The 27772-nt window shown below is 34.3% G+C and overlaps 1 protein-coding gene across 6 annotated transcripts; it reads right to left on the bottom strand.

Moving 5' to 3' along the window:
• Nucleotides 1–2128: 2128 nt before the first annotated feature.
• LOC123707967 (nuclear factor related to kappa-B-binding protein-like) lies at nt 2129–27371 on the bottom strand. 6 transcript variants are annotated; one of them, XR_006753563.1, is made up of 24 exons: nt 26645–27371; nt 26273–26572; nt 25978–26091; nt 25533–25888; nt 24857–24969; nt 24210–24443; nt 20422–20534; nt 19458–19576; nt 18305–18421; nt 17603–17779; nt 16917–17063; nt 16301–16406; nt 15073–15693; nt 13316–13420; nt 11516–11608; nt 11255–11351; nt 10567–10631; nt 9596–10426; nt 8553–8717; nt 7952–8027; nt 7115–7170; nt 6252–6302; nt 4115–4912; nt 2129–2764 (listed from the first exon to the last, which is right to left on the bottom strand). XR_006753563.1 is itself a non-coding variant. In XM_045658377.1 (23 exons), exons 1-23 carry the CDS (start codon nt 27077–27079, stop codon nt 4778–4780), a joined length of 4608 nt encoding a protein of 1535 aa, XP_045514333.1. In that variant the 5' UTR covers nt 27080–27371; the 3' UTR covers nt 3818–4777. The 6 variants fall into 6 exon arrangements, 5 of the variants coding, with proteins under 5 accessions (XP_045514333.1, XP_045514317.1, XP_045514305.1 ...); XM_045658377.1 differs by lacking the exon at nt 2129–2764 and having other exon boundaries at nt 3818–4912; nt 10567–10628; nt 24210–24428; XM_045658361.1 differs by lacking the exon at nt 2129–2764 and having other exon boundaries at nt 3818–4912; nt 24210–24428.
• Between the last annotated feature and the right edge of the window lie 401 nt (nt 27372–27772).

Below are 27772 nucleotides of genomic sequence, written 5' to 3' on the forward strand. Positions count from 1 at the left end.
GGTACGTTCTATCATTTTAAAATATACCCTAAATAAGCTGCGAAAGAACGAAGCGTGCCATCGCCATCCAAATTAAAATCGGCAACTAATTGTATAGGCTATCCACGGAATTAAAGAAAATGGTGAAGCATTAAATATTAGGTCCTTACATATGAAATTGGCGTATTTCGTACTGGCCACTTTAATCACGATGTTCTCCTCTTTGGTAAGGAATTCCAAATTCAAATATGTACAGCTATTTACTCATGTATATGTGCTTCGATGACCGTCATTCCTTTGTTTTTTTTCTGTTTGCGTCACTCATTTTACAAAATGGAAAACTTAAAGTATCGCATTATTTACGAGTACGAATTCCACCGTGGCACTAGTGCTGCGGAAACGACTCGAAGGGTGAATGATGTGTATGGCGGTCATGTTGCAAAAGAAAACACAGTTCGTTTTTGGTTCCAACGTTTTCGTTCTGGAAATTTCGACCTGCAGAACAAGCCCCGTGGACGGCCTGAGACCTAAGTTGATAATGAAGTATTGAAGGCTATTGTGGACGCGGATCCATCGCAAACCACGTTCGAGTTAGCTGCAGGCTGCGGTGTTCGTGATAAAACTGTTTTAATTCACTTGAAGCAAATTGGGAAGATTAAAAAGCTTGAAAGGTGTGTACCTCACAAATTGACTGAAGCAAACCAGCAAACGCGCGTCTGCGTCGCGTTACATTACTGATCCGGCACAATAATGAAGGTATTTTAAACCGAATCATTACCTGTGATGAAAAATGGATTCTTTACGATAATCGGAAGCGCTCAGCTCAATGGTTGGATCCTGACCAGCCAGCCAAATCCTGCCCCAAGCGAAAATTAACCCCAAAAAAGTTACTTGTAAGCGTTTGGTGGACTAGTGCCGGTATTGTTCATTGCAGTTTTCTCAAATCTGGCTAGACTATTACGGCTGATGTCTATTGTCAGCAATTGCAAACCATGATGGAAAAGCTAGCGGCTAAACAACCTAGGCTGGTCAATCGCTCCACGCCACTGCTACTTCACGACAACGCTAGACCACACACTGCACAACAGACGGCTACCAAATTAGAAGAGCTTCAATTGGAATGTCTAAGACATCCTCCGTACTCCCCGGACCTTGCTCCAACAGATGACCATTTTTTTCGAAATTTGGACAACTTCTTGCAAGGGAAAAAATTTAACTCTGATGGGGCAGTCCATTTTTTTTTGAATGGAATCTCGCTGTTGGCCTTAAGGGCCTTTACAGCTCAGCTCGGGCTGTTTTGGCGAGCGTAGCTCGGCCAGAATGGCGTTCTTTTTATCCCGCGGCTAGCGTAAGGGCGTCTCCTGTGAGACTCGAACCTCGGCTTGGGCCGTCGCGGGGTGGTCAATCGCCTGAAGGGCAGGATGGAAGCTCACTGGAGTGAGCGAAGTGCGAAGTAAAGGTCCTCGCCTTCCCCGGTGAAGGCGGTTTTTTACCCTAATCTGTGAATTTCTATTTTTATTATTGGCCGCGCGGGCGGCATTTAATTTATTGTTAGCTACAGTAATTGGATCGTCCGGATCCGTTAGAATGTGTCGGGGCCTCCTACGAGCCCTTTTTGTCGGGAAGGGGTAATAGTTGATGCTATTACGCACCAGCGGATTGGGGGGCAGTCCAAATCGCCTTCACAGATTTTATTGATTCCCGTCCGACTGGTTTTTTTACTAAAATAAATCAATGAACTACCTATGAGATGGCAAAAGTGTATAGAGAACAATGGTTCATACTTTGATTAATTAAATATATTATATTTAAAAATATTCGACTTTTTGTTCCTCCCATACAAAACGCCAATTTCATATGTAAGGACCTAATATATAAAGACTGCCGCGAGAAACAGTCATAGTAATTATTGTCATATGTGTGAAATAAAATAATACAAAATGACCACACTAGTCTAGTACAGTATCGGAGTTAAGGATGGTCCAAATTACTTTTTTATTTCAATGACAAAATAAATTCATTAATTCGCGTTGGATCGGTTAAAAAAAATAACAAACTCTTAATTGACGTTAGTTTATTTTAACTGAAATAATGAAAACATACTACATAAAACAAAATTAGATTATGTACACCTTAAATAATAATTTATATTATACAATATTAAATTGTAAGCGTAAAAAGCGGGTGAAAATAAATTATTCCTTAAAACACGTTCCGTTTCGCATCTTCAAAATAATGACCAACTATTAATTTGGCGTCAAATCAAAAATAGACCTGTAAATAATGTTTAAATTATAGCTGGAACAGCGCCACTACAATTACAATAAAAATAGGATCTACTAAAAGTCATATGTCAAAGTCATAAACATTCCTTTTGCAGGAAAAATAAGCACAGCATTGGTTGACTCCTAAAATAATATTAACATTCATCTAGCCCACTATGTACGTTGCACGTACGTACGGCCACGTGTGCGTAAAACACCAATTTAGCATCTAGAACTTCATACAAAGGTATCTAAGGCCCGTATAAATACACAAAACCGAAAAAGTTGAGAAACGTAGAATACGCCTATTGTATATGAGTAATACATTTCAAGAGATACATTTTATTATTACTTACGTATAAAAATTGATTTAACAGAACTAAATGTAATAATTATCGCCTATAAGACTGAAGGTGTATTCAATTTCAATTGCAGCACGGCCCTTCCAACAACGATAGCTATCACGACCCGGACGTAAGCTCCGATTCAAGACCCAACAGATCGGCTGTTACAGAGTACCACTGCTGAAATTACAAACAATATTGATTGGTGTCATGACAGTATCATGCCAGTTTCTTTTTCGCCAAACAATTTAATTAGGAAATTCACAAACGTCATTGGGGCTGTCACTTATACTATATTTTGTTTAATCTATCACAGAATTACAAAAGACATTCTTATATTACTCCCTAACGTACATGAAATGTAAAAAATTTATGAAAACATTTTTATTGCTTGTTTATATTAATTAAGAGAATGAGCCTTGATAACGAAGAGATGTATGAATCGTAATACGAACACGTTTATGTTCGGCTCAATAGGAATTCAAATTTCGAATCACAAGAGTATGACAATATTCATATTAGACGAATTATTCGCTTCAGACATGACCACACTTGATCACACGACCTTACTAATTTTCTTAAAGATTAAATTGTCTTGTCTAGTGTAAATTGTATATTGATACTTATAGGTCTGGGTTCATTCTCGTTTTTTTCTAATATAGCACCTACTGACAGTTAAATTTTCTATCAACTAATCTTAGTAATTTGGCTTTTCTAAAACAATTAACAGTGTCCAGTGATATGAGTATATCGCTAGTAAACAACTGAAGATCTATAACAGTTCCACTAGCAAGCAATACTGTTTTGACATTACATTGTTCAAAAAATTATTTGAACCACGACGAATCTTTGAAATTTCAATATGGCTATATTAAAGTGTATTAATAAAAATTAAAACACAACTACGACATTTGTATTGTAAAAGATTTAAGTCAATATTTTGTCAACTCACGACTCAGTTTTGATAGTTGTCTCTTTCATTAAGGTAGTGTTAGAAAAGGACAGCTCTGTTTGATCTTACACGTCATACAAGTAGAAACTCTGAGATCACAGTTATTCGGGATATTTCTTTTTATGGAAATATTTAGCAAAAAAAAAAAGAAATCCCGTTACAATCTTATAAAACTCGACTTGGCTCTCGAGTTCGAATACGATATTTGTCTAGTACTTTACACGGCGCCGGTGAAGCTGTAAAGCTGAATTTTTGTACAACGAAAATCGAGAAAACTCCATACAAAAATTCGAACTCACAATTTTAATTTACAGAGTACCGGTGCTGTTACCTATCAATACGTACGAATAGAGTTTTCATGTATTGCTTGTATTTATTATTAAATACTCATTTGACAACGGTCTTTATGCACTAGAAAATTAAGATTTATATTTGTAAAATTTCATCAAACTAGAATTTAGTTTCGATATCATTTTTGTTTACAAATTTTGACATTCACTACTCGATATAAAATTTTAGGTTAAGTAGTTTTGGAATAAGATTATCTAATCTAAGTTGATTAACACGATATTTACAGGTATATACAATCAGGAGGTTGATATAGTCCAATAGCTATAGTTTTGTCCTTGTCACTCTTGTGGCTTATTGACTATGAAAGAGACAAAACATTTCCATTTAGCTTTGTGCATAAGAATAAGAATATCAGTCTGAAAATACAAGACGTCATCCGTAATTCGGCATTTTATTCTTCATTTGTCTTCCGTTTATTACTATTGGACGTTTTATTAGGATCAGTGAATATAATAAAATCTAAAAAAACCTTTTTACGCATAAGATTCAGTCTAATTTAATTCAACTATAATTACGCGCATATAAAAAAGTTTTTTTTTTAAATTATATTAAATCACTGCTCCAACTAAAAGACATGAAGAAACGACTCCATAGTAACTGTTATGCACAATTGAACATCAGAAATTGTTCTTACAATCCTTATGTAAACCACTACTTCAACAACTAAACTACAAATCCAAATAAACATAATGTATTTTCTTAATGACGTCATAACGGACCAGGCATAATGCAAACCCCTACGTCTAACCACGTGATTTGTTTTTTCCATATTTATTTAGACCGCGATTGTCTTTTGTTTATGAGAACGATGGCTTTTGTTTTTCATTCTCCAATTGGATTTTTATCTTATCAATATTTTTCGAAAACCTCCAAAAACTAAAGCACTATCACGGCTGCGGGTTCGCAGGTCTCAAAAGTCTCGCCAAAACATGTCTCCCGCCAACGAGTTTCAAATGCTGTCCATCCATTAGTACACTTCGAATGCCGCTGGATGTCGCCACTGATGCGTTTGCTACAGCGCCCTGAAATTTTTTTTGTTTAAAGATATGTTACATTAATGACATTTGATAGTAAAATGGCACGTATATGTATAGTTTAATCAATCATTTAAACAAAAGCCGTTAAAAATTGTTAAACGTATTGTATAGTGTAATGTGTAAGTGTATTTATTAAAGTTTCAAATAATGACTTATTTGCATTTGGATGGTAAGTTTGGTAAATTTAACGAAAAATTAACTTTTGAAAATGCATTGCAAAGAAAAACGGAAAACTGTTCACACCCTTCATATTGTTCATAAAAACTAAATTAGTATTACAATATATTAATTAAAGGAGAATATCCTTGTGTTAAACATGACTTTGGTAAAATAATGTCGACAGGTGTATATACCGTTCGATATATCGACCTTATAGACAAAAATATAGATAAAGACAAATCTTCAGCTAATCAAAACTAAGTTTTATCATTAAAAGGGTAAAATATATATTTCAATATGACCGAAATTTGAATCAGAACCGATTTAAAATATAACTTGCTCCTATAATTGTATATTTTATGCTCGGAAAATATTCCCAATATAACATAACTCCAAAAACAAAATACAAATTTTATAAGAGTAATCCATATTGAAAATATCTTTAACCAAGTTAAATGTCAAATCCAGATAATATAGAGATCGATATTTTATATTTATTGTAAAACACTTTAACGTAAAGCCAACACGTATTAAACGTAATTCATTGAAAAATATCTTTAAAGCATACAAAGTTATATGTTCTTACGCAATATAACACGCAACCAGAATTCATAAAGATATTGACATATATATATTTTTTTTATTGAGTATAGCAGTGTTGGCCAAGTGGCTTCAGCGTGCGACTCTCACCCCTGAGGTCGTAGGTTCGATGCCCAGTTGTGCTCCAATGGATTTTCTTTCTATGTGCACATTTAACATTGGCTCGAACGGTGAAGGAAAACATCGTGAGGAAACCGGCTTAGGTTAGACCCAAAAAATCGAAAGCGTCAGGCACAGAAGACTGATTACCTACCTATTAGACTAACAAATGGTCAAGAAACTGAAATCTGAGGCCCAGACCTAAAAAGGTTGTAGCGCCATTGATTTATTTATTTTATACATTATTGTGCATATGATATATAACTATATTATTTTTTTTATTTACAAAAAACCATATTACATTATTTTAAACTGTTTTATATTTATATTTTAGTTTTAGTTCATTAATATAATTAGCATGCATTTTCTGACTAAATATATTTCACTTATTTTTTTTTTGTGTTAATACAAATACTGATATGTATATAAATTGTGCAAAAAACCCATGCAAATATTGAATTATCACCTGTTGAATTTTTATTCCTTGCGCTAGTTTAACTTGTTGTATTGGATTCACCTATAATAAATTGTTTTATTAAAAATCTGTATAGACCATTTTTGTATGGACACGTCTCTCTTAGCTGCAGGCTTTATGTCGTCAAAACGTTACCATGGTAACAAATACAAATTTTATTTTAAAAAATGTGTACAAAAGACACACGTAAGTGAAACTTATTTATGACCTTATTTTTCAAAAATGATGTACTATATGCAACTTTACAGAAATTGGTTAAATAAAGTTAAATTAGATAAAGTTTAACAAAAGGCTTTTATTATTATAGATACGAATACAAATAATACAATTATTTCATTTTATCTTATTACTACGAAGATTATTACAGAATGTCATTAATTGTATTAGAATTATTACTATCATTGTTATCGTTATTATATATATTTGTTACTAATGGCTTCAAATCTTTTCAAATTAACCGTGGTAGGGACAAGAAAAAGATGGCGCGTAACGGGAAAATGTGACGCGTAACAGAAAAATGTGACGATAAATTTTTTTACAACGCCGATAAAGAAGTTTCACTTCAAAACTAAACATTTTTTAGGATATAGGGCGAAATATTAACGGCCTTATTGTAAACTATTGAGTAATTTTTTTTCTATACGTAACTATGGTAACAAACACGTTACTATATCTAGTCCATCTTTTATAAAATGGCTGTCGATTGGAGAACTTACGAAATAAGTGGGTTTTTGTTGTCAAAATCCACTTATTTCAATTTGTTTAAACAAATTGAATTCATTATTTCAATTTTTTTTTTTAATTTATTTAAAGCAAATATTTATATTTTTTTAATAATGAAGCTGGTTACATACCTGCTGCAATTTCAGAACCGGAGCCGTAGTCGTTGTTGTATTTGCTGATTGAGCACCTGAAATGTTAAAATAAAGAATGTCAAATATATATAGTGCCAATAATGAGTATATATTCTTAAAAAACTAATTCACCATATTTTAATGGTTTAATGGTGCTGCTAAATCCAACCATAATTTGTAACTTTTAATGTACATACAAAACCCAACCAGTGGCACTACAACCTTTTTAGGTCTGGGCCTCAGAATTCTGTATCTATTTCATGATCATTTGTTAATCTAATAAGGCCTTCTGTGCCTGACGCACGCCGTCGACTTTTAGGGTCTAAGGCAAGCCGGTCTCCTCACAATCATTCCCTTCACCGATCGATTGTTAAATGCGCACAGAGACAGGAATTTCATTTGTATACAGCCTGGGATCGAACCTACGACCTCGAGGATAAGTTGCATGCTAAAGCCACTATATTGATTTGGTTTCACAAATTATTTTACGTGAAATATTCTTTTATATCTATAACAAGCGGTGGGCCTTGTGGCTTTAGCGTGTGAAACTCATCCCGGAGGTCGTAAGTTCCATCCCCCCCGGCTGTGAATGAACTTTCTAATTGGACATCTAGGACTTGCTCGTACGGTGAAAGCGATAACATCCTGGGGAAATAAACAAAATTATCAAAGAAACGCATGCAATCTTAAGATAAAGTTACGGTTGTAGCGCCACTTATTATTATTACATATATCTCTTAAAGTATAAAAACATCAATTAATTGTAAAATATATACAATATATACTAGTAAATTTTACATTTATTTCAATGTTTAACAATAACAGTTAAACCCTCACCTATATTACTAATAACAATTGTCTGCGACGTTGCCGCACCGCTACTGACAGGCACCCGTATTGCGTTGCCGTCACTCTGTAATATAAAATCGTCATAATAATATGAAATTAATCTAAATATATATAATTCTATTGTACGTGTGTATGTCATTGAACTCCTCTTAAATGGATGTACTGATTTGAATCAATTTTTTTGTATGGTTTAAATTCACAAATCAGTCCGGTAGATGGCGCTGTATTTTTTTCATACTTTATTTAAAATTCTAATCGCGTGGAATATCATGCAGAACAAAGTCTTTCGGGTCCGCTAGTATAACATATAAATTTATACTTATCACAAGCATGGTTACTATATTGATTACGCATGAACATTTTATTTTTTCAAATAAGATTTGTCCATCGAATCCGTTTTTGACATAATTATAGTATGTATTCATGTATATAGGCATGTATTCTGATCGTATCTCAAGACTCAATCTTCTCTTGAGTCGAACATTTAGTGAAAGACAAATAAATTTATTACAGCTTTCACCACGTAACAGCTTTCAGACGCAATTCGGCTCTGAAAGGGTCAGATAAACAGTTAAACTCAAAGAATTACCTGTAATATAATATTATGCAATGGCTTCCCGGAGGTCAACAAAACTGGTCTTGTGAGACGTGTGGTAGGAGATAATACTCTCACGCCCCGACCGCGCCCACTTCCCACTCCCACCACCCCGCTCATATTCCGATTCATTACTCCCTCTAAGGATATCATTTGGCCCTGAAATATGGGTAATTTTATATTAATTCAACAGACGATAAATGTTAAATAAAATTAAACTTATATATTTGATTTAGCTTTATATTAAACGTAAATGTCTGGTGTATGCACCATTGTATTTCTGTACCTGATTTGGCAGTCATCCTTGTTCATATGTATTTCTTGAAATTTTTGTTTGTACTTTCTCTACCAACGTAGCTGTTAAGATATTACTGATACTTAAATTTTAATTTAGGGACTTTATTGTCTGACAAAAAAATATATTTTTCCAAGTAAAAATGTTTATCAAAAAAGTTTTTGTATAATATATATTTTTCAAAAAAAAACCAATCGATTCCATATTTTTAAAATAAAATAACGTTATTAAGAATTATTCCGATGCTAATAGCTCTTCTGTGGTACATTTTATTAAGTGTACCACAAATGAAATATAATAAAGAGAAACTTATCAAAAAGTTAAATATAATTAAATTAAGTAAGACTATAAGCTGAAAATTTCGCACAGACTAAAATATACCTATATATGTTAGTCTGTGCGGATGCAGTCCCTTCGTGGGAATTCAGGTACCCATATCCAGTCTTAATACATTAATAGTCGTAAAAAAAATTGTGAAAATGAAATGAAAAAAAAGTGGCGGAGAGTTTATTGCCATTATTCTCGTCTGTTCTACGTCTTGATTCGAAAAGTGGGGTTAATTTAAAATTCGAAGCATTGAATATGTATTTCTTTGTTGACGTTCATAAGTGTACATTGTGTTACCTATATGAATTTTTTTTTTATTTTTTTTTATTAGCTCTCATGACCTCTATGCCGGTTCTCTTTCCGCACAAACTGTACACGTCTTTGTGTGTACATATGTAATACACATAAATCTTACCTGTGCATTGGTTAATAGTTTAGCAACTATCGGCTGTGACGGTTTGTCACCCGTAGCTTGAGTCCTCACTTGAGCTATGGATTTGGGCGTTTGATTCAACTGTAGCGTTTGCCCGCTGGCCAGCTGTAACGTTTGGCCACTGGACAGTTGGACCGTTTGGCCACTCAGTTGCAACGTTTGACCGCTCGGCAACTGAACTGTCTGGCCGCTCAACTGTATTTGATTACCTAACTGTACTGTTTGGGCCCCGAGTTGTGTCGATAATTGATTGGACAATTGAATGTTTTGACCGCTTAGCATCGACTGGACATTTCCACCCAACTGTACCGTTTGTCCGCTCGGCAATTGGACACTTTGGGTTGGAAGCACATTTTGACTAGCGACTTGTACGCTCTGCCCACTCGGGAGCTTAACCGTGTGTCCGGTTAACTGTACGCTTTGGCCCAATTGGACAGTCTGCCCGCCTATTTGCACAGTTTGTCCCGCCAATTGTACCGAAGACACCGGTATTTGGACTGTCGGCCGGACGGTTGGCGTTTGGGCGCGGGGATTTTGATTCTTTTGATTAACCGCTCGTATCGCTTGAACTGTTTGTGGGGAAGCCAATTGGACAGTTTGACCGCTTGGTAAACGAACGCTATGTGTTGGTAATTGAAGGGAAGACAGTTGAAGGGTGTGGCCAGATAATTGGACAGCCTGTCCGCCTGCTAATTGGACAGTTTGGTTTGACAATTGGACGGTCCGACCTCCTGGTAATTGGACAGTACGAGTCGTAATTGATGACGTCACAGGAGTAGTCACACTACTAACGACATTGGTGACTGTTGTACTCTGTAAAAAGATTTAATGTCAACAATACAATTGAACTTTTTTTTAAATTTTTGACTTACAATAACAGTACTCGTATTACAATACTATTATGTATTTATTTTAAAAAATCACTATATTTTTAGAAAATGCAGAAATTATACCTGTACGGTCGTTGCGACGGCCGTCGAAGGCAGCGATGGTCGCTTCTTTGCTGTTGTAGTCGCTGCTGTAAAAATACAGACACGTAAACCTTCAAAAGAATCCAATGATAGATGTTGAAGGTCTTCAAGATGCACTATTTATTTATTTTTGACTAGAAGAAATATAGAACTCAATTTCGACAAAAAATAATAAATATATATAATTAATATATATATATATATAATTTTAATAATAAGTCTGTATTAAAATCAACACTATATACGATTTTATATAGTTTTACTTCAACAATAAATATTTAATATACTCTAGTAAATAGTTGAATAATGCCTAGCGTAAGTCATTTTAATAAATAAATCAATGGTGGCTCAACCTTTTTTAGGTCTGGGCCTCAGATTTCTGTATCTGTTTCATGAACGTTTGTGAATTGAATAGGCAAGTAGGTGATCAGCCTTCTGTGCCTGACGCACGCCTTCGACTTTTTGGTTCATCGGTTTCCTCACGATGTTTTCCTTCACCGTTCGAGCTAATGTTAAATGCGCACATAGAAAGAAAGTCCATTATTGCACAGCCGGTGATCGAACCTACGACTTCAGGGATGAGAGTCGCACGCTAAAGCTAACACTGCTCAACAACGTCATTTCAATAAGAACTAAAAAATATTTAGAAAAATAGTCTAAAACAACTCACGTTGTGGCATAAGAGCTCGTGGTGATATGAGGGACTTCCCCGCAGCTGTGGCCGGACTCAATACTCGGACTACGCCTCGACGCGCACTCGAAACCACCTACATTTACGAACAAATCAACCTTGGCAAATGTGGATAAAGGTACTGTATTAGTTACCATGGCAACCATTCTCTTTATATGGAATACGTAACCATGGTGACGAATACGGTAATCCAGGTTTTCATATTTTTTACGTACTTTAAAGACAAATAAATATCTTTACCTGAGTGGAAGGTGTACATACAGTGACCGCAGTCACAGTTGCCGTGGTGTGCACCACCGGTGGCCTAATGAGCAACGAACGGGTCACTTGGGCCTGCAATAATAAGCATATAATGAGAAAAAAATATTAATGTGAAGTTTTCGTAATAAGACGAAAGGCTCTATAAGACACTAGGTCCTCACCTGGGAGTTCAGGAGAACCCGATAAAAAACGTTTTTTATGTTATAAAAAACAATATTTTACTAGGGATACCAACGCTTATTTTAATTATTGAATTAAAATAAATAAGTGATAAAAATTGTTAAAATTTTAGTAATTCTGTATTTTATTTATTTATGGTATCGAAAACATACTACTAGCGATAGCAGTTAAAAAACGCCAACTAAATTGCCTAGCAAAATGGAATAACTCGGGGACAAAGCGGGTGACAGAGGACAACAAACTGAATAATACGTGGGGATTCCCCGGGCATAGATAGTCGGTGCCTCGTTTGCAACGAACTAGATCAAATAAGGCGCGTTTACATTACTTTTTGAAAAGTATCGTTGTTTTGGCAATTAAAACATCGGACCTCGGAAACAAATGTACTTGAAAATTCTGTACTACCATAAGTTTTGTTAAGTGTAAATTAAATATATTTTGTAAATTGTCAGCAGATAAAAGCATACCTTATATACCAACTCCACAAAGATCAAAACACGATTTAAAATATGTTTTTGTACATACATCGCAGCCAACTAGCTTTATAAGCCGTTCAATTAATAGCCTAGCCTTTTAACTAAACAGCGCCGTTAACTAACGACCTGAAAGATATTCAGCCGTAGCATTTGTAACTAAACTGGTTGGCTAATGCTTAGGCCATTCATACGATAGAGTGACCATGTGGCAGAAATAAAGATGAAACTTTTCAAATAAAAATATTTCTTTAAAAATAAAATTGCTTGAGTCTATAACAGCTAAATTAATATTATTATAGTCATTACTACATACACTCTTCCATTGTAATCGTTGTTTTTCATTAAACTTTGAAAAACACCAGCAAAATTGTAGTTTGCCGACGCTATATTGACAGTTTGAAGAGTTTCGTTTCGAGTTTGTGAGTTCCAGAAAGTGGAACTAAATTTAAATTAACAGTCAACAGGCTAGGCAAGTTATGAAACGTCATCGATCCAAGTCATCTGGCTAACTGTTCGATCAACTGGCTGAATATCTTTCAGGCCTAGTTAAACGGCGCTGTTTAGTTAAAAGGCTAGGTTGATTGAACGGCTAAATAAGGTAGTTGGATGCGACATATATACCTTTGCTTATAATACCTAACATTCCCACTCGACCTAATGTTGATTTTTTGAAGTAAAAACTTCTTTATCGGAGTTGGAAAAAAATTACCGTCACATTTTCGCGTTACGCGCCATATTTTTCTTGTTTCTACCACGGTTGATTCGAAGAGATTCGAAGCAATTAATAACAAAAATATATAATAACGATAACAATGATCGTAATAATTCTAATACAATTAATGAAATTCTGTAATAATCTTAGTAGTAATAAAGTAAAATGAAATAATTGTATTATTTGTATTCATGTCTATAATAATAAAAGCCTTTTGTTAAACTTTATCTAATTTAACTTTATTTAACCAATTTCCGTAAAGTTGCATATATTAGATCATTTTTTTTTTAAATAAGGTCATAAAGAAGTTTCACTTCTTACGTATGTACACGTACCATTTTTTTAAACAAAATAACCTAACAATCCTCCTCCTCCTCCATAATTAATGTCACAATAATATAATGAGATTACCTTTGGATTCTGTATAATAGCGTTCTGCAGAGACGTCGTTACATTGGTCTGTATTAATGTCGGCACGGAAATTGAAGACGGCAGAGTCGAAGAAGTAGGGGGTGTCTGAAAATCCAAAATGTACTTTTATATAAATAATATATCAATTAATTTAATAAAAATATACAATTTGATACAAATCGTATGACTCACAACCGTGAGAGAATTCGATCACGGCAGTACTAGCTCGTACAGTAAACGAATCGTTATGGCTTAGAACCAATGACGGCGTGTTTCAGGCACAGAAGGCTGACCTACTTGACTATTAAGAACACGATAGATACAAAAATATAAGGTTAACGGTACTAAGGTTCACTAAGGGTTTGTAATGTCCATGTTTTTGGGCAAAATATTTTAAGAAAAACACTTTTTGAACGGATTAAAGCTATGTATTATTATTAAAACTTATAATTATTGACATAATTCTAAAAAAATTTTCCGAATTTCGCGTGCTTTTCAACGTGCGTGGTCACGGTGACGCAAATAATTATAAGTTTGAATAATAATACATAGCTTTAATCCGTTCAAAATGTGTTTTTCTTAATGTGTAAAAGCTATTTTAACAAAAGACAATAAAAATATTTTATTTACGTATACGTACTATAAACCTCCAATATAACATTTATTATTCATTATAACATTTATTATTCATTATTACTTTGAATGGTTTGTACGGTCACCAGGGTGCTTTAAATAATATAATATTTTTGTTTTACTCGATATTAAACAGTCGCGTACAACAATAGAAAATAAGCGAAATAAAAATGTTAGTTAAATGCTATGTAACGAATGCATGCAATCTAACTGTTGAAGACAGCGTCTACGTCTGGCTATACTCTCGGGCGTAACTCTGACAATTAAGAAAATCTATCTTTTAACCTTAACTTAACCACTGGACTGATTTAAATGAAATTTTATACGTTAAAAAAGCGTTTCAGGCGCTAAAATAGCATTGCGACATTTGTAACGATTTTTTTATTATGTTTTATTGAAAGGCTGGCAACGCACTTGCGAGCCTTCTGGCAATGTGAGTGTCCATGGGCATCCAAAAAAAAGTACAAATATATAAAATTACTAAATTTACATTTACTGCCAGCTCTCAAAGTAGAGCTCTAGGCTCATATATATTTTAATTAGTTAAATAATTAAGGGAGCGTTCAAGTATTACGTCACGCAATTTTTGGAAATTCTTGGAACCCCTCCCCCCCTTGAACGCGCCGTAACGTTTGTGTATCCAATAGTAAAACGTTTCGTGACCACCCCCATGCACTCTTTATACCAAAAAAACTTACCATTATGTGGTGTAAAGTACTGGAAAGTGGAAAATAATATTAAAAATAACGCGTAATTAATCCCCGCCCCACATCGTAACGTTTTACAAGAGAACACAAAAATTCGTTTCGTAATACTTGAACGCTCCCTTAATTATTTAACTAATTAAAATATATATGAGCCTTGAGCTCTACTTTGAGAGCTGGCAATAAATGTAAATTTAATCATTTTATATATTTGTACTTTTTTTTTTTGGATGCCCATGGACACTCACATTGCCAGAAGGCTCGAAGGGCGTTGCCAGCCTTTCAATAATAAAAAATCGTTACAAATGTCGCAATGATATTTTAGCGCCTGAAACGCTTTTTTAACGAATAAAATTTCATTTAAATCAGTCCAGTGGTTAAGTCGTTTAGCTCGAAACAGATTATGAAAAATAAACTTACCATAATCTGTGAAGTCTCTATTTTGGATATAGACTTTTGCTTGACAATAGGCGTCCGTGCTGCATTCAACTCATTTGATAACATGCTTTTACTTTGCGGCTTTTGTATTGGCTTAGGTGAGGAAATTGGTTTAGGAGATGAAACACTCGGTTTAGGGGAGGCCACACTAGGTTTAGGAGAGGCGACGCTAGGTTTGGGGGACGCAACACTAGGTTTAGGGGACGCGGCACTCGGTTTAGGGGACGGCACGCCCGGTTTAGGGGACGCTGTAGGTTTAGGGGATGTTAAACTTTTAGGTGATTGAATCGGAGGCTTCGGCGATTTAGGATTTGGCTTGATAACTTTTGAATGTTTCAACTTTTGCGCTAAAAGACTCTTTTGTTTAATCTGATTTATTTTAAGAGCTTTTGGTGATATTTGTTTGATTATTTTTGGTTTAGGACTTGGTTTAGCTTTAGGTGAAGGCGTTTTGGGTTTCGTTTGGGCCTGAGTGGCCTGCATGAGTAGTTGTGCTGATGATAATTGGCAGAGATTGGCTGAAGAACCACTATCATCTACATCCACATCAGTGTCTGAACCATCTAAATGTATATCATCGCCGCTTCCTACTTCGACTTCCATCTGAAATGTTATATAAATTAATTATAATTAGGACTCATTACTAGTCGTTGAGACTATTGAGAGTCTTAGGTCATTGTTTAATTCCGTATGTCAAGTCACAATCTCGTCTTGAGCGCTGTGAAATATATTGGTTGCTATACTAACCAATATTTACATAGCAACCAAGACAGAACTGTTACTAACTAAAACTACAAACAGTTATAATCGGAAATAATAAAGTATGTTCCAATTCGCGTCTCAAGTAAAATTCTCGTCTTCAGCTGTGAAATATATCAATCGTCATCATCATCATGGTTTGACAACTCTTGAAAATAGATCAAAGTTTTATTGACATTCTAGAATACGAGCGCCTCAGTGCTCAGTAAGACTTCCGTAAATCAAATACATTTTTGACGCGATAATCTTTTTGGACACTTAGCGTCTCGAATCTGAATATGAGGGCATCATCTAAAAAGCTAATCGAAATTAAATCCAGTTTCAAGAGCTGTCAAACTATGTTTTCTATATGAAGTTTGACATATTTCGCAGAGCTCAATAGTGACTTTCCGAATAAATTAGACCCATAAACAATAAAGTCAGCAAAAAAACAGTTTTCATTAATACGTACATTGTTGACATTGAGGTGCGTCTTTGGCGATGGCGAGGAATCTGCCGCAATTGACTTGATCGCCCGATTTCGAGCATTACTGCTTTTCAGCCAATCTTCTTCAGTTCTAGAAAGTTATATTTAGTAAAGTTATATATTTAACAATATTATATATATATAGCTAGATCATTTTTTTATGTTACACGAGGCAAACGAGCAGGAGGCTCACCTGATGTTAAGTGATACCATAACTCGTGGACACTTACACTGCCAGAAGGCTCGCAAGCGCGCTGCCGGGTTTTTAGAATTGGTACGCTCTTTTCTTCGGACCATAAGTCTAATTGGTTCGGAAATACTTCAGTGGGCAGCTGGTTCCACAATATATGTTAAATAAACATTGGCGCTACAACCGCTTCAGCCTGAAAGGCCGGCAACGCGGTATCACTTAATATCAGCCTCCTATAACATTAAAAAAAAGCCTCAGATCGGTTTCGTGATATAATTATTTTTATACAAATGCACACATAGAAGAAACATCAGGGTTGTGGCGCACAAAGCAATAGTCTATACTTATTTCTATTAAAATCTATATGATTTCCCCTGCCCTGGTCTGGTTCATACAATCCACAAAACTTACCTATTTCTATGCAAGTACGTCCAAATAGCGGTCCTCTGGTCGTATTTCACTATGGGATCCCTTTTTATTGCAACGAGTCGGTCCAATGCCGTCGAAATAGCTGACGATAGCGCTTGATCGGTACATGGAATAATCCATTGGGACATCCTGCGGAAAAATTATGGTCTCCGTCAATAATTTCCATGTTTTCAAAAAGCAACTGTTGAAATTGAATAATAATTGACTAGGATATGAAAGTTACGCTAATAATCCTAAATTTAGGGAGAATTAAGGGTAATTAATTTCTTAAATATAAATAGTTATTATTATTTTATTGTTTTTTTTTTAATTAATGTTGTACAGTTTTTTTAATTATAATTTTTTTGACAATTCCAACTTAGGGAGCGTTCAACTATTACGTCACGCAATTTTTGGAGATTCTTGACGACAACCCCCCCCCCCCCCCACCCCGAAACGTTTTCTGTATCCAATAGTAAAACGATTCGTGACCATACCCAGTGACTCTTTACACCTAAAACTTACTTGGTGTAAAGTACTGGAAAGTCGAAAATAATATTAACAATAACGTAATTCGATCACCGCCACCCAAAATTCGTTACGTAATACTTCAACAATCCCCCCCCCCCCCCTTAGGGATTTTTTTATTAAATCGCTACATACTTTTATTAACTAAATATTATACATACTTAAGCATCATGAGTAAGTCCCGGCGTGTACCCTCTCCATTAGGTAGTCTGGCTAATGCGTCCCTCAGAAGAGCTAAAAATCCCGCAGCGCGAGGTCGCTGAGGCGTCACTAGAGACGTACACGCCCCCCCCGCGCTAGCACGTACGCCACTCGCCGGGCCTACTACTGACCTATATCTACACCCAACAGCATAAGTTTTAGATACGACTCGTAATTGTTACGAGTCGTAGACATTTCTACAGAGAGTACATTTGAGAGTCTTTCCTATAGATAAAATATTATAACCCAACAATAAAGAAGCTATAACAAATCACTTTTTTTTATTAATTTAAGAAAATTTTCAAGTATTTATATCATTAATAATTTTTCACCTTTATTGAGAACATATTTAGCAGATGAAGAAAATTACAAATAACGTTCTAATTGGGACCTAAGGGTAAGTCAGGATCCAGAATTACAGTGTATAACTTCTATATGTAGAAATCCAATACGTTTTCAAAATACGGAATTCATAAGTCTAAGTTATAGGTCTCGAATCTTAAGTTTCGAGCTTCCTATATTAAAAGATCAACACAAAAAGCGTTGACCAAAACTCTATAATAAGGTTGAGACCACAAACCTTACTTTGAATCTAACTTTTGCATAAAACAATTTGTAAGAAACCTATTTTATTAATATGTAGTGAAAACAGACATACATACCCATATTGTAGATATGTAAACGGTTTAGATGCAGACGCAAATCTGCGTCGCTCTTGAGATCTAAATTCGGCTATTTCCGTATTCGTAGGCTGTCGCACTATCCAATTTGTTGGATACCTGGCAAGAACAATTTATACAAATTATATTTTTTTATGCGCGTTAAAAAAATATGTAAAGGGTTTAATTCCATTTTTATTTTTTACGAGCAGTGTTAACCTGAAGTCGTAGATTCGATCTCCAGCTGTGCACTAGTGGACTTTCTGTCTATGTACGCATCTAACACTCGTTTGTACGTGAGGAAACCGGCACGTTTTATGTCAGACAAAGGAAGCTGATCACCTACTTGTCTATGACATAAAAAAAGAAACTGATGCAATCTGAAGCTAATATAGCGTTGTAGCACCATTGCCTATCCACTAAAAGCCATTGGATTATTTTATTCTTAACCTTTGGTTGGTTTTAAAATATTATATTAGGGTATATTTCCTATAAATATATTTACATTTTAATGGTCTGTAATTTTGTCCAAAAGCATCAGAAATCAAGTAGATTTTGACAATGTTATTATTTTCTGTAAAAAGCATGTTGTCCTTTTCCTTGTTCTTACCGACTGTCCCGAAAACCCCAGTAGCTGAGGCCGCGATTTATATATCAGCGGTCGGAATGACTCGATTTAGGGTGACACGACATCGTAGGTGTCGGTACATGTGTGTTTGTTATATATATTTTATATATAAGTTTTATTGAATTGTATTTAATTATAGATTAACGTAACGTTAATTATTTCTACATATAACACAACTATATGGAAAGGAATATGGAAACAATTAATTAACTGCATAGAATAACAGACGCTATTAATTGTCCGATGAGTGAACTGACAAAAGGTCTTTATTTCAAGTCTATACTGTAAAAATGTAAGAAGTAGTCTTTTTTGTAAATATTTTAATCGATTACTTTTTAATGCTGTGCTGTTTTTTTATGTAATATAATGACAATAGTGGCTGCATTGAAGTAATATCTAAGGGTAGCTTTTTTGTTAAAAATATAATAAAATGTGTGTTGAATTTAAAAAAATACTCTTACAATTTATGGATGTGTGCGCGTCACACATATATTTGTATTACAGACACAGTATTGCGTCAAGCCTTACCTGGGTGGGGGCGGTGCATCTGGTTGCTGAGGAGTAGGCGTCGCGGCTCTCATCCATCTCTCGCACAATCGATTGAGAATCGCATCACAATCGCGACCCGCCCCTATCCATTGATACATCTGTAAATAAATTCATATATACTAGATTTATACCACAGGCGTATATGAGGTCGCATCGCAGTACTATTTCGACATATAAAAAATTTACCGTATTATAAAAATCGCCCTTAATTATATGTTAGACATATTGTCTACATCAAAGTATACTAATTCAAATGTTTCAATCTTCGAATAGAAAGGGAATATATTACTTTACAGATCATAGCTAATGCCTGACATTGTGAAGAATCAAGAGAAATAATCTTATTTTTAAAATGAAATTATTGACTCGAGGGTGAATATATATAAATAAGTATAAGGAATTAAATATTATTACATTCGACCGGAGCCAATATTTTCTTGAAGCCTTGTTGTATGTATATAAAATAAAAACGTTTTTAAAACAAATTGTGACTTTCGATGTATATAATACTTGAAACAGAACATATCTAAGCGTACGACCAACCAGGCTCCAGACGATAACCACTACTATATGGAAATTGCATTTGTTTTTAAACAAACTCCCTTCGCTTGGGATTAAGGAATTATCACTGAATAAATTCAAATCTCGTTAAAAGTAAATTAATCAATACAGATTTTAATAAATTTGACGAATATTTAAATGATGCCAATTCTTGAGATTGATTTGCTCCAGTTCAAACAGTTTGTATGACTCAAAACTTAGCCATTAGTGGCGGAGAAATTCTTGGCAGTATTTCTTACCCGCTCTACGCCCTTGACTTGCGAACTGGTAGTAAACGTAAATTTAAAATCAATGTAACAACTTTTCTATTGACGTTCGTAAGTGTACTTGGTTACCTATATGAATAAAGTTATTATGAGCTTGAGAATAATTATTGTCTTACTTGAGTATCTGGTATGAACTGGAGATATGGCACAAAGTCATCTGGATGTGGTCCCCGCTCTCCGGCCAAGAAATCCAGCGCTGAATTCAACTCTACACACCAGTCATCTGATACTAAAAAAACATACAATAAAGTTAGATGAAGTCCCTTTAATAGACGACAATAGTAACTTTAGTAGACTTCTAAAGGCAGTAGGTGTTCGTTGCAAGTGTTTATTATTTATTGTATAAATGATCTTAATATAAAGGAAGTTGGTGTGGTGGAAACACAAACTGTACACAGTTTTTCTGTCCAACATATTTAAATCATTAACATATATACTAAGGCCAGTGACATATAAACTATAACATTATAACAATCAAACCATAGACGCGCCATAGATAGCCGATGCAAGAAGCCTGTTCTTGTCGATTCTCAATCGAATACAGAATGAGTTCTTATATTCGAATATGTATTAAATGACAATAATGTCTGATTAGCATAATTTTTGTTATGCATAATTTATAATTGTTAGATTTATGTAATATTTTTTTAATTTAAATGTAATATTGTTTTTTGGTATATTAGTAAGAAGCATGCTCCTATTGAACGTGCCTTGCTGATAAAAGTGAAACAGTTGTTTTTTTTTTAAATGAATGATAATAATTAACTGCTTTAATATAAGCATGATGTCTGTAGGTGCTTACAAAGGTTTTGTAATAACAACCTTGTCGATTTTAAATAAAGACAGAGTTTATAACCAGTTCCTTTCGTCCGTTCTAGGCTCTCAATTTAAGAACTAAAAGTAAATGTAATACATTTTCTCTGACGTTCACAATTTCACATTAAGTTACCGATATGAATCAATTATTTGATTTGAATTACTCTTAGGAAAATAGACTAATTTATATATTCACAAACGGAAAATGAAATATAAACATACTAGCTGCCCCCGCGCACATCGTTTCTCCTTAATAAACACTAACACGTAACACGAAATAATAATTTTACTGTATTATCGTCACTATAATTTGAATTCGATTTACACTTCGGTCTTAAAAAAGTAGAAATAATTGAATTTCCCGGTATTTCGTTTACTATAAAATTAAATTAAATTTATACTTTAGCCTCAATAACACGTGGTAATCATGATATTGAATTGGACCTTATAAGACACGTTTGTCGGTTTACTATAGCAGTGCCATCTATTGATTACTTACTCAAGCTAGTCGAAAAGTATCGACATCATGTCAATTAATTATAGACAAATAATTTGCAATAAAATAAAATTGCGACAATAATTAAAGATCTAAGCTATCCAATCTCTTAAGTTGGACCAGACTGCTCACGGTGTGCCAATTTAATTTAAAATCGGTTAAGTAGTTTAGGAGTCCATCGCGGACGAACATCGTGACAGGAGATTTATATATATTAAGATTAATAATAAGAAACAATATTGGAAAATATTTTTTAAAATAGTAAAAATAATATTAGCATATAATGTAAACAGTTAAGTATATATATAATAGAAGAATGACGCAAGTCCTTTATATAAAACTTCGGCGGCATTGCTCCGTATCTTACATTAGGCGCCACATTTTAATTCAGATGAAGCGCCATTTGCCGCCATTTATTAAGACTTCAGCAATGTCAAATAATAAAATCTTAATAATATAACGTTTACAACGACTGTAGATCTTTAATAATGGCCCAACAATTCAGCTTTAAAACCACCATAAATCGACGTTTCGAGTACTTTTAGCAATTGTTAATAGTAATATTTTTTATATTAATTCACAACATAAGACATTTAAAAATATAGCCATCCAGTTATAGAATCCATTTTTCTGCTACAATTTTACACGGAAACATTTATATATTATTTATTTGCACAGATTACAATTAAATAGAAAAACAACAGCCACCCATGTGTTAGACATCGCAGTTCCTCCAATCCTATCACCCAGACTCCTAACAATAGTATTGCAACCTTGCCAACCTCGGAAACAACTATTGCAATCCTGCATCCCAGTAATGCGCTAAACCTCGCGCACCTATGCGCACCTCATTATTGAAGAACATTTCAGACGCTACTGAAACGAAGCATTGGTTACGAAAATATCATGCACTACGAGTTCTGTCGGGGAACCGCGCTGTGTAAATAAAATACCTATCCTATATCAATAAATCTATGTAACCATCTTCCCAGATGTTACAGAACACTACTGTTTAATGTTTTCAAGAGGAAGGGGATTCGATTTTTAAACGTAGGGTGAGGCAATGTGAGGGAGCTCTCAGGTTATAAGTTTCCAACATAACATCTATATATATATATAGATATATATGTAACTAACAGTGTTGGCCTAGTGGCTTCAGCGTGCGCCTCTCGTCTCTGAAGTCGTAGGTTCGATCCCCGGCTATGGACCAACGGATTTTCTTTCTATGTGCGCGTTTAACATTAGCTCGAACGGTGAGGGAAAACATCGTGAGGAAACCGACTTGCCTTAGACCCAAAAAAGTCGACGGCGTGCGTCAGACACAGAAGACTGATCAGCTACTATTAGATTAACAAATCATCATGAAATAGATACAGACATCAGAGGCCCAGACCTAAAAAAGGTTGTAGCGCCATTGATTTTTTATTTATTTATTTATGTATATATTACTTCCCTTGGTCACGGTTAATTATTTAATTATTTTTTGTTGTGTTTGTTATTGTGAGGAAAAGGTTCTTATGAAAGAAAAAATTAAGAAAATTGGGCGAAAAATTAGAAAATTTAAGAATACTTTTACTAAGATAGCAATTTTTTTTCATTTCATTCAAACTTTTTTTATGTAATTTTATGGCGTTTGACATAACATTGTCAGTATTCAGTGCTGCAAATATCGTCAAAGAGGATGAAAGGAAAATTAATATCGTTTAAAACAAATACTTCGATCGGAGTTATCATATTGATAAAATACATATAAAATAATTACAGTCGCTAATTACTTGTGGCATTAATCTTGAAAATCCATGTTTTTCACATGGCCCCCACCTTTTTTTGTCGCCTGTTCCCATGTCGGAATACCAACGAAACTATTTATATATGCCAAAAAACCAAACACAGAATGTTGTATATCATAAAGCATTTATAGTTAATTATACCAATTCGAAATTAATATTCATAGTCAAGACAGGACAACGTCTGTCGGATCCGCTGATAAAATATTGTTACGAAGACGGGTCGACTGCAATGTTTCAAGATTTTTTTCCACTACTTAGAGAACTTTTCAGCAGGCTGTAATATGATTTCTGACCGTTTCAGGAGAGGGTTAATCACATATTAGAAAATTGTAATTTCCATAATGTTACCCTAGTTTTCAGGAAGCTGAAACCTTTTTTCAGTCCGTTTCAGATCATGTGTAGGAGAGTGGTGCAGGTTTCAGGAGACTCGTTTTCAGGCCTAGGTATAACCCTTTGATGAAGGAATATTCTAGACCAAATTTTCTAGGTGTGAGACAAGGACGAAATGATACGAGAGAGACAGAGAGAAGATCAGAACTTTCTCGAAACTAGACTATAGGGATTTATTTATTTAACCATGTTACTTATTGTATAACATTAAGTTAACTACGGGCTCTGAGGGCGTACGGAACGTTGTAGCTATCATATTGGTCACCACACATATTGCACGATTACGAATCCCTTCCGCTGAAAGATCCGTATAGTCTCGTAAAATTCTATCACACTCTTTTTAAAATGTGATTCTCAAGTCGGTATTTGGCGGTTAAATTGAAATAAAAAGAAGAAAAAAAACAATACTTACAATTATACCAAGTATTAAGCGGAGCAATGGGCGACCTCATAACTGCCGAACACCGTGCCTGAAGCTCCCTTTTAGAGGCCCGATGAGCTGACTTAGCGGGGAACAATGCCCGGACCAAGGACAGAAAGTTCGCATGCGTGGTCTCTGTGAGGGCTTCGTCTGGACTCTTCGGAGAATCCATGGACTCGTCGGCAAGCTCCACTGGGAGCGCCATCATGTCTATAGAAGAATTAACTTTTCGAACTTTGGGTTTAAACAGCCATTAAAAAGAATTTTATAAAATAGGGTAACATTTGAGTGACAGAAGAATGTGTGCTTCATTCCGTAAGAATTTTTGTTTATGTTTGCCTACAAGTTTATCGGAAACCGAATGTCATTATGAGATGATTCTTTTACTTAAATCAGGTATATATCAGGAAATAGTTTAGTTCAAAATAAATTATGCCATTAATAATATTTCACTTGAAAGGTGAATAAATTTTATTTTCTTCCAAAGTATCGTATTATTTTATATATAGTAGTATTTTATCTCAAACCACATAATTTAAAAAATATATAAATAATAAAGATTTCCTATAGCCATCTGCCTAATATATGCACTAACAACAAAAAAGCTCGGCATACAAAAGTATAAATAAAGTGTATACCTATGCCATCCAAATCTTCCAACTTAATTGGTACAGGCTGATTTGTCTTTGAATTGCTTTGTGAATCTTGTGGTTCCTTTTTAATAGTTTTCTCATACAGATCAAATCTCGAGCTGGAATTAAAATATACTTTTTAGACAAAAATATAAAACATTTGTGTTTAAAATAATAACATGTCAAATTGATAAATTACTCCTTGGGGATTAGTTAGTAAACAATTTTAAAGTTATTAAACAATACTAAAATGGTTGACTGCATCAAAAAAAGATATTTTGCATAAACTAATACTTTTAAAATTAATAAGTATGTAATCTTGCTTAGAAAAAGTCTAGCTGCAATTCTACTACAGCATAAAAAAATATTTCAAAATAAGCACTGTCATATTTCAATTAATAAAATTTGAAAATACAGTTTAAATCTGTTATAACGTCATCGAAAGGACTACTCATATTTGGTCGTAAACACCAATAGCCGTAACGGCCGATGACGTTGTTATTAAGAACCTTATACAATAGAATTCAGCCAGGACCTTTGATTTTGGTCAATATAACCAGTATGTTGTTCTAAACTATGTGGTCGTAAATGGTTTTGACTGTATAAAGTCATTTATTAATGATTCTTTCATTCTTTACGTTCTACTAAATATATACCTTACGTCTAAGAGAAGGAAACTTACTTTTGATTTTCACTATCAACTTCTTGCTTTATATCGACATGGTCCATAACTTTCTTATGCCTGGGGCTTGTTTGTTCAAAGAATGAACTTTCTGAATCAGACTCCTCTTGCTCACACTTTATCTTTATATGTGGTAGAAGTTTATTTTCACTATTTTCATCATCTTTTGTTTTTTTTTGGGGTTGTTTAAAATCTTTACCCCTATGCTGCTCTCTTTTTATGCCTTTTCTAACTTTTTGAATTGGTATTTCTGCTTTAGGACCACCAAACATTAGTTTCTTTGCTCCATTCATTAAAGACACTCTTTGTTTAATATCATCTAATGTTATACCTGTGGTATTGAGTTCTGGATGAGTCTGAAACAAAGGAACCTTGTAGTAATTGTATACGCTTTGATTTTGTCATATATTTCAAGGTACTGAAATAAATATAACATTAAAACTACCTCCCTATGTTGTCGCCTTGCTCGATGTGTGGACAAAACATTTTTTAAACATGCTAAAGATGGAAGGACCAGTTCCCCACTACCCAATGTACCAGATACATTGGAATCACCACTCTGTAACAATACAGTAATATCATTGAAAATGGTTTGTGTCATAGATATATTTGGAATAATGGCCTATACTGCATACAATCCAGTTTCTTATTCAGTTTTTAACATAGTAAAATATTACTATATTCATGTTTTCTTTTTCAGATTAGTCAGCTCTCATTATAACAGCATCTATGTGTAATACCTGTGTTTGGACTGCATTATTTCGTTTCCTCCTCTTTGAGAAATGTTCAGGTGGGCCTTCTGGATAGTTTTCATCATCTGACCCTTGACAGCCAACTTCGCTCCATATAGCTGTTAACTCCTCAAAGTACCTGTGTCTTGCTCTTACATACAATGGTTTGTAACTGTTTTTAGATGATGGCTTAGGTGGAAGTAATGGTATAGGTGGAATTACGCCTGGTGGTGAAGACTTAGCCACTGCTAATAATCGTTCTCTGGATATGAGTACTTCAGGCAACAACTTTGCATAATATGACTTTATCTGAAAGAATAATTATTCTAACATTAATATATACAAAAAACAGTAACTAAAGATTTTAATTTAAATATTTACCTTATGCCTTTGTTGTTTTGCTCTAGCTTTTGTCAGAAACTTTCTCATCCTTGCAATATCAGGCCTATAATTACCTTGCCTTAAATTCTTAAAGAAACAAGTTAAAGGAGATGTAAAATGAAATGGTTCATGATTAAAAAGCATTTTCAGGGTTGTTTGCTTCTCCTCTTCATTGTTTTCTTCAAATTTTGGCAATAACTCTTTAAGCTGATCTTTGTGTTTGTCAGCCAAACTGTCCCAGGTTTTCATGGAGAAGAATTCTTTAAATAAGGCAGGGTCTTCACAGAGGTCTTGAGGAAGTTCCAATGTATGACCTAATATGCGAACTTGTTCCATAATCTCCTCATCACTCTCAGAACTTTCGCTAGAACTATCTGAAGAACTACTGCTACTCTCTTCACTGAAACTTTGATCACTATCCACCTTCTCTTCCATGGTTCTGAAGTATCACGGCTTCGATCAAAAACAAAATTAAATACTTATTTTTTAACGTAAGCCTCGTTTAATAAGTTCTTATAAACATCTATTTTACTCCCATTAGACTGTAAATAAGTCTTGTTTCGTATACGATGTTTACGAAAATCCGAACCAACGATGTAGCGGTATCCAATAGAAAGCCATGGAGTTTTTTAAATAGCCGTCAAGTCTTGTCTAAAATAAAATACAACGCACACGCCAAACTGAAATTTTTCATACATACTATGCGCCAGAACGGCACATTGCGATGAGAAAATAGCTTGACAACCAAGATCAGCGACATTTTGCCCATACAATTTACGAAATGGAATTTAAAAGCATATCGTGGATAATCTATGAAGTACGGCAGTCTATGCACTTGTCTATGGATATATTTTACAGATAATAAAATAAAGCTATAGACTTTATCATACTTTTTATTCCTACAAGTACCTTTACTAACTAGTTGAAGCCTATGACGTTGTCTGCGGCGATTAAATATAATGTCAAACAAATAATTTTTCTAAATCATATTTAACTTTTCTTACTTTACGTCCCAATAAATCAACATTTACTTACAACGTTACTTTATAGATAAATCAAACAACTTCGGTACGATTAATGGTACCGAAATCTTCTTTTTGGATAGATGTTTAAAATATTTATCTAGAA

This window comes from Pieris brassicae, chromosome 1, assembly GCF_905147105.1.
Source record: "Pieris brassicae chromosome 1, ilPieBrab1.1, whole genome shotgun sequence".
In the NCBI taxonomy this organism is placed as follows: Eukaryota; Metazoa; Arthropoda; class Insecta; order Lepidoptera; family Pieridae; genus Pieris; species Pieris brassicae.

Coding starts and splice junctions, on each gene's coding strand:
- LOC123707967 (XM_045658336.1), bottom strand. CDS start 27,079: ATGGAAGAGAAGGTGGATAGTGATCAAAGTTTCAGTGAAGAGAGTAGC. Junction 10,427..10,566: donor CCGTCGCAACGACCGTACAG/GTATAATTTCTG, acceptor ATCTTTTTACAG/AGTACAACAGTCACCAATGT. Junction 6,303..7,114: donor CGGTTCTGAAATTGCAGCAG/GTATGTAACCAG, acceptor AATTTATTATAG/GTGAATCCAATACAACAAGT.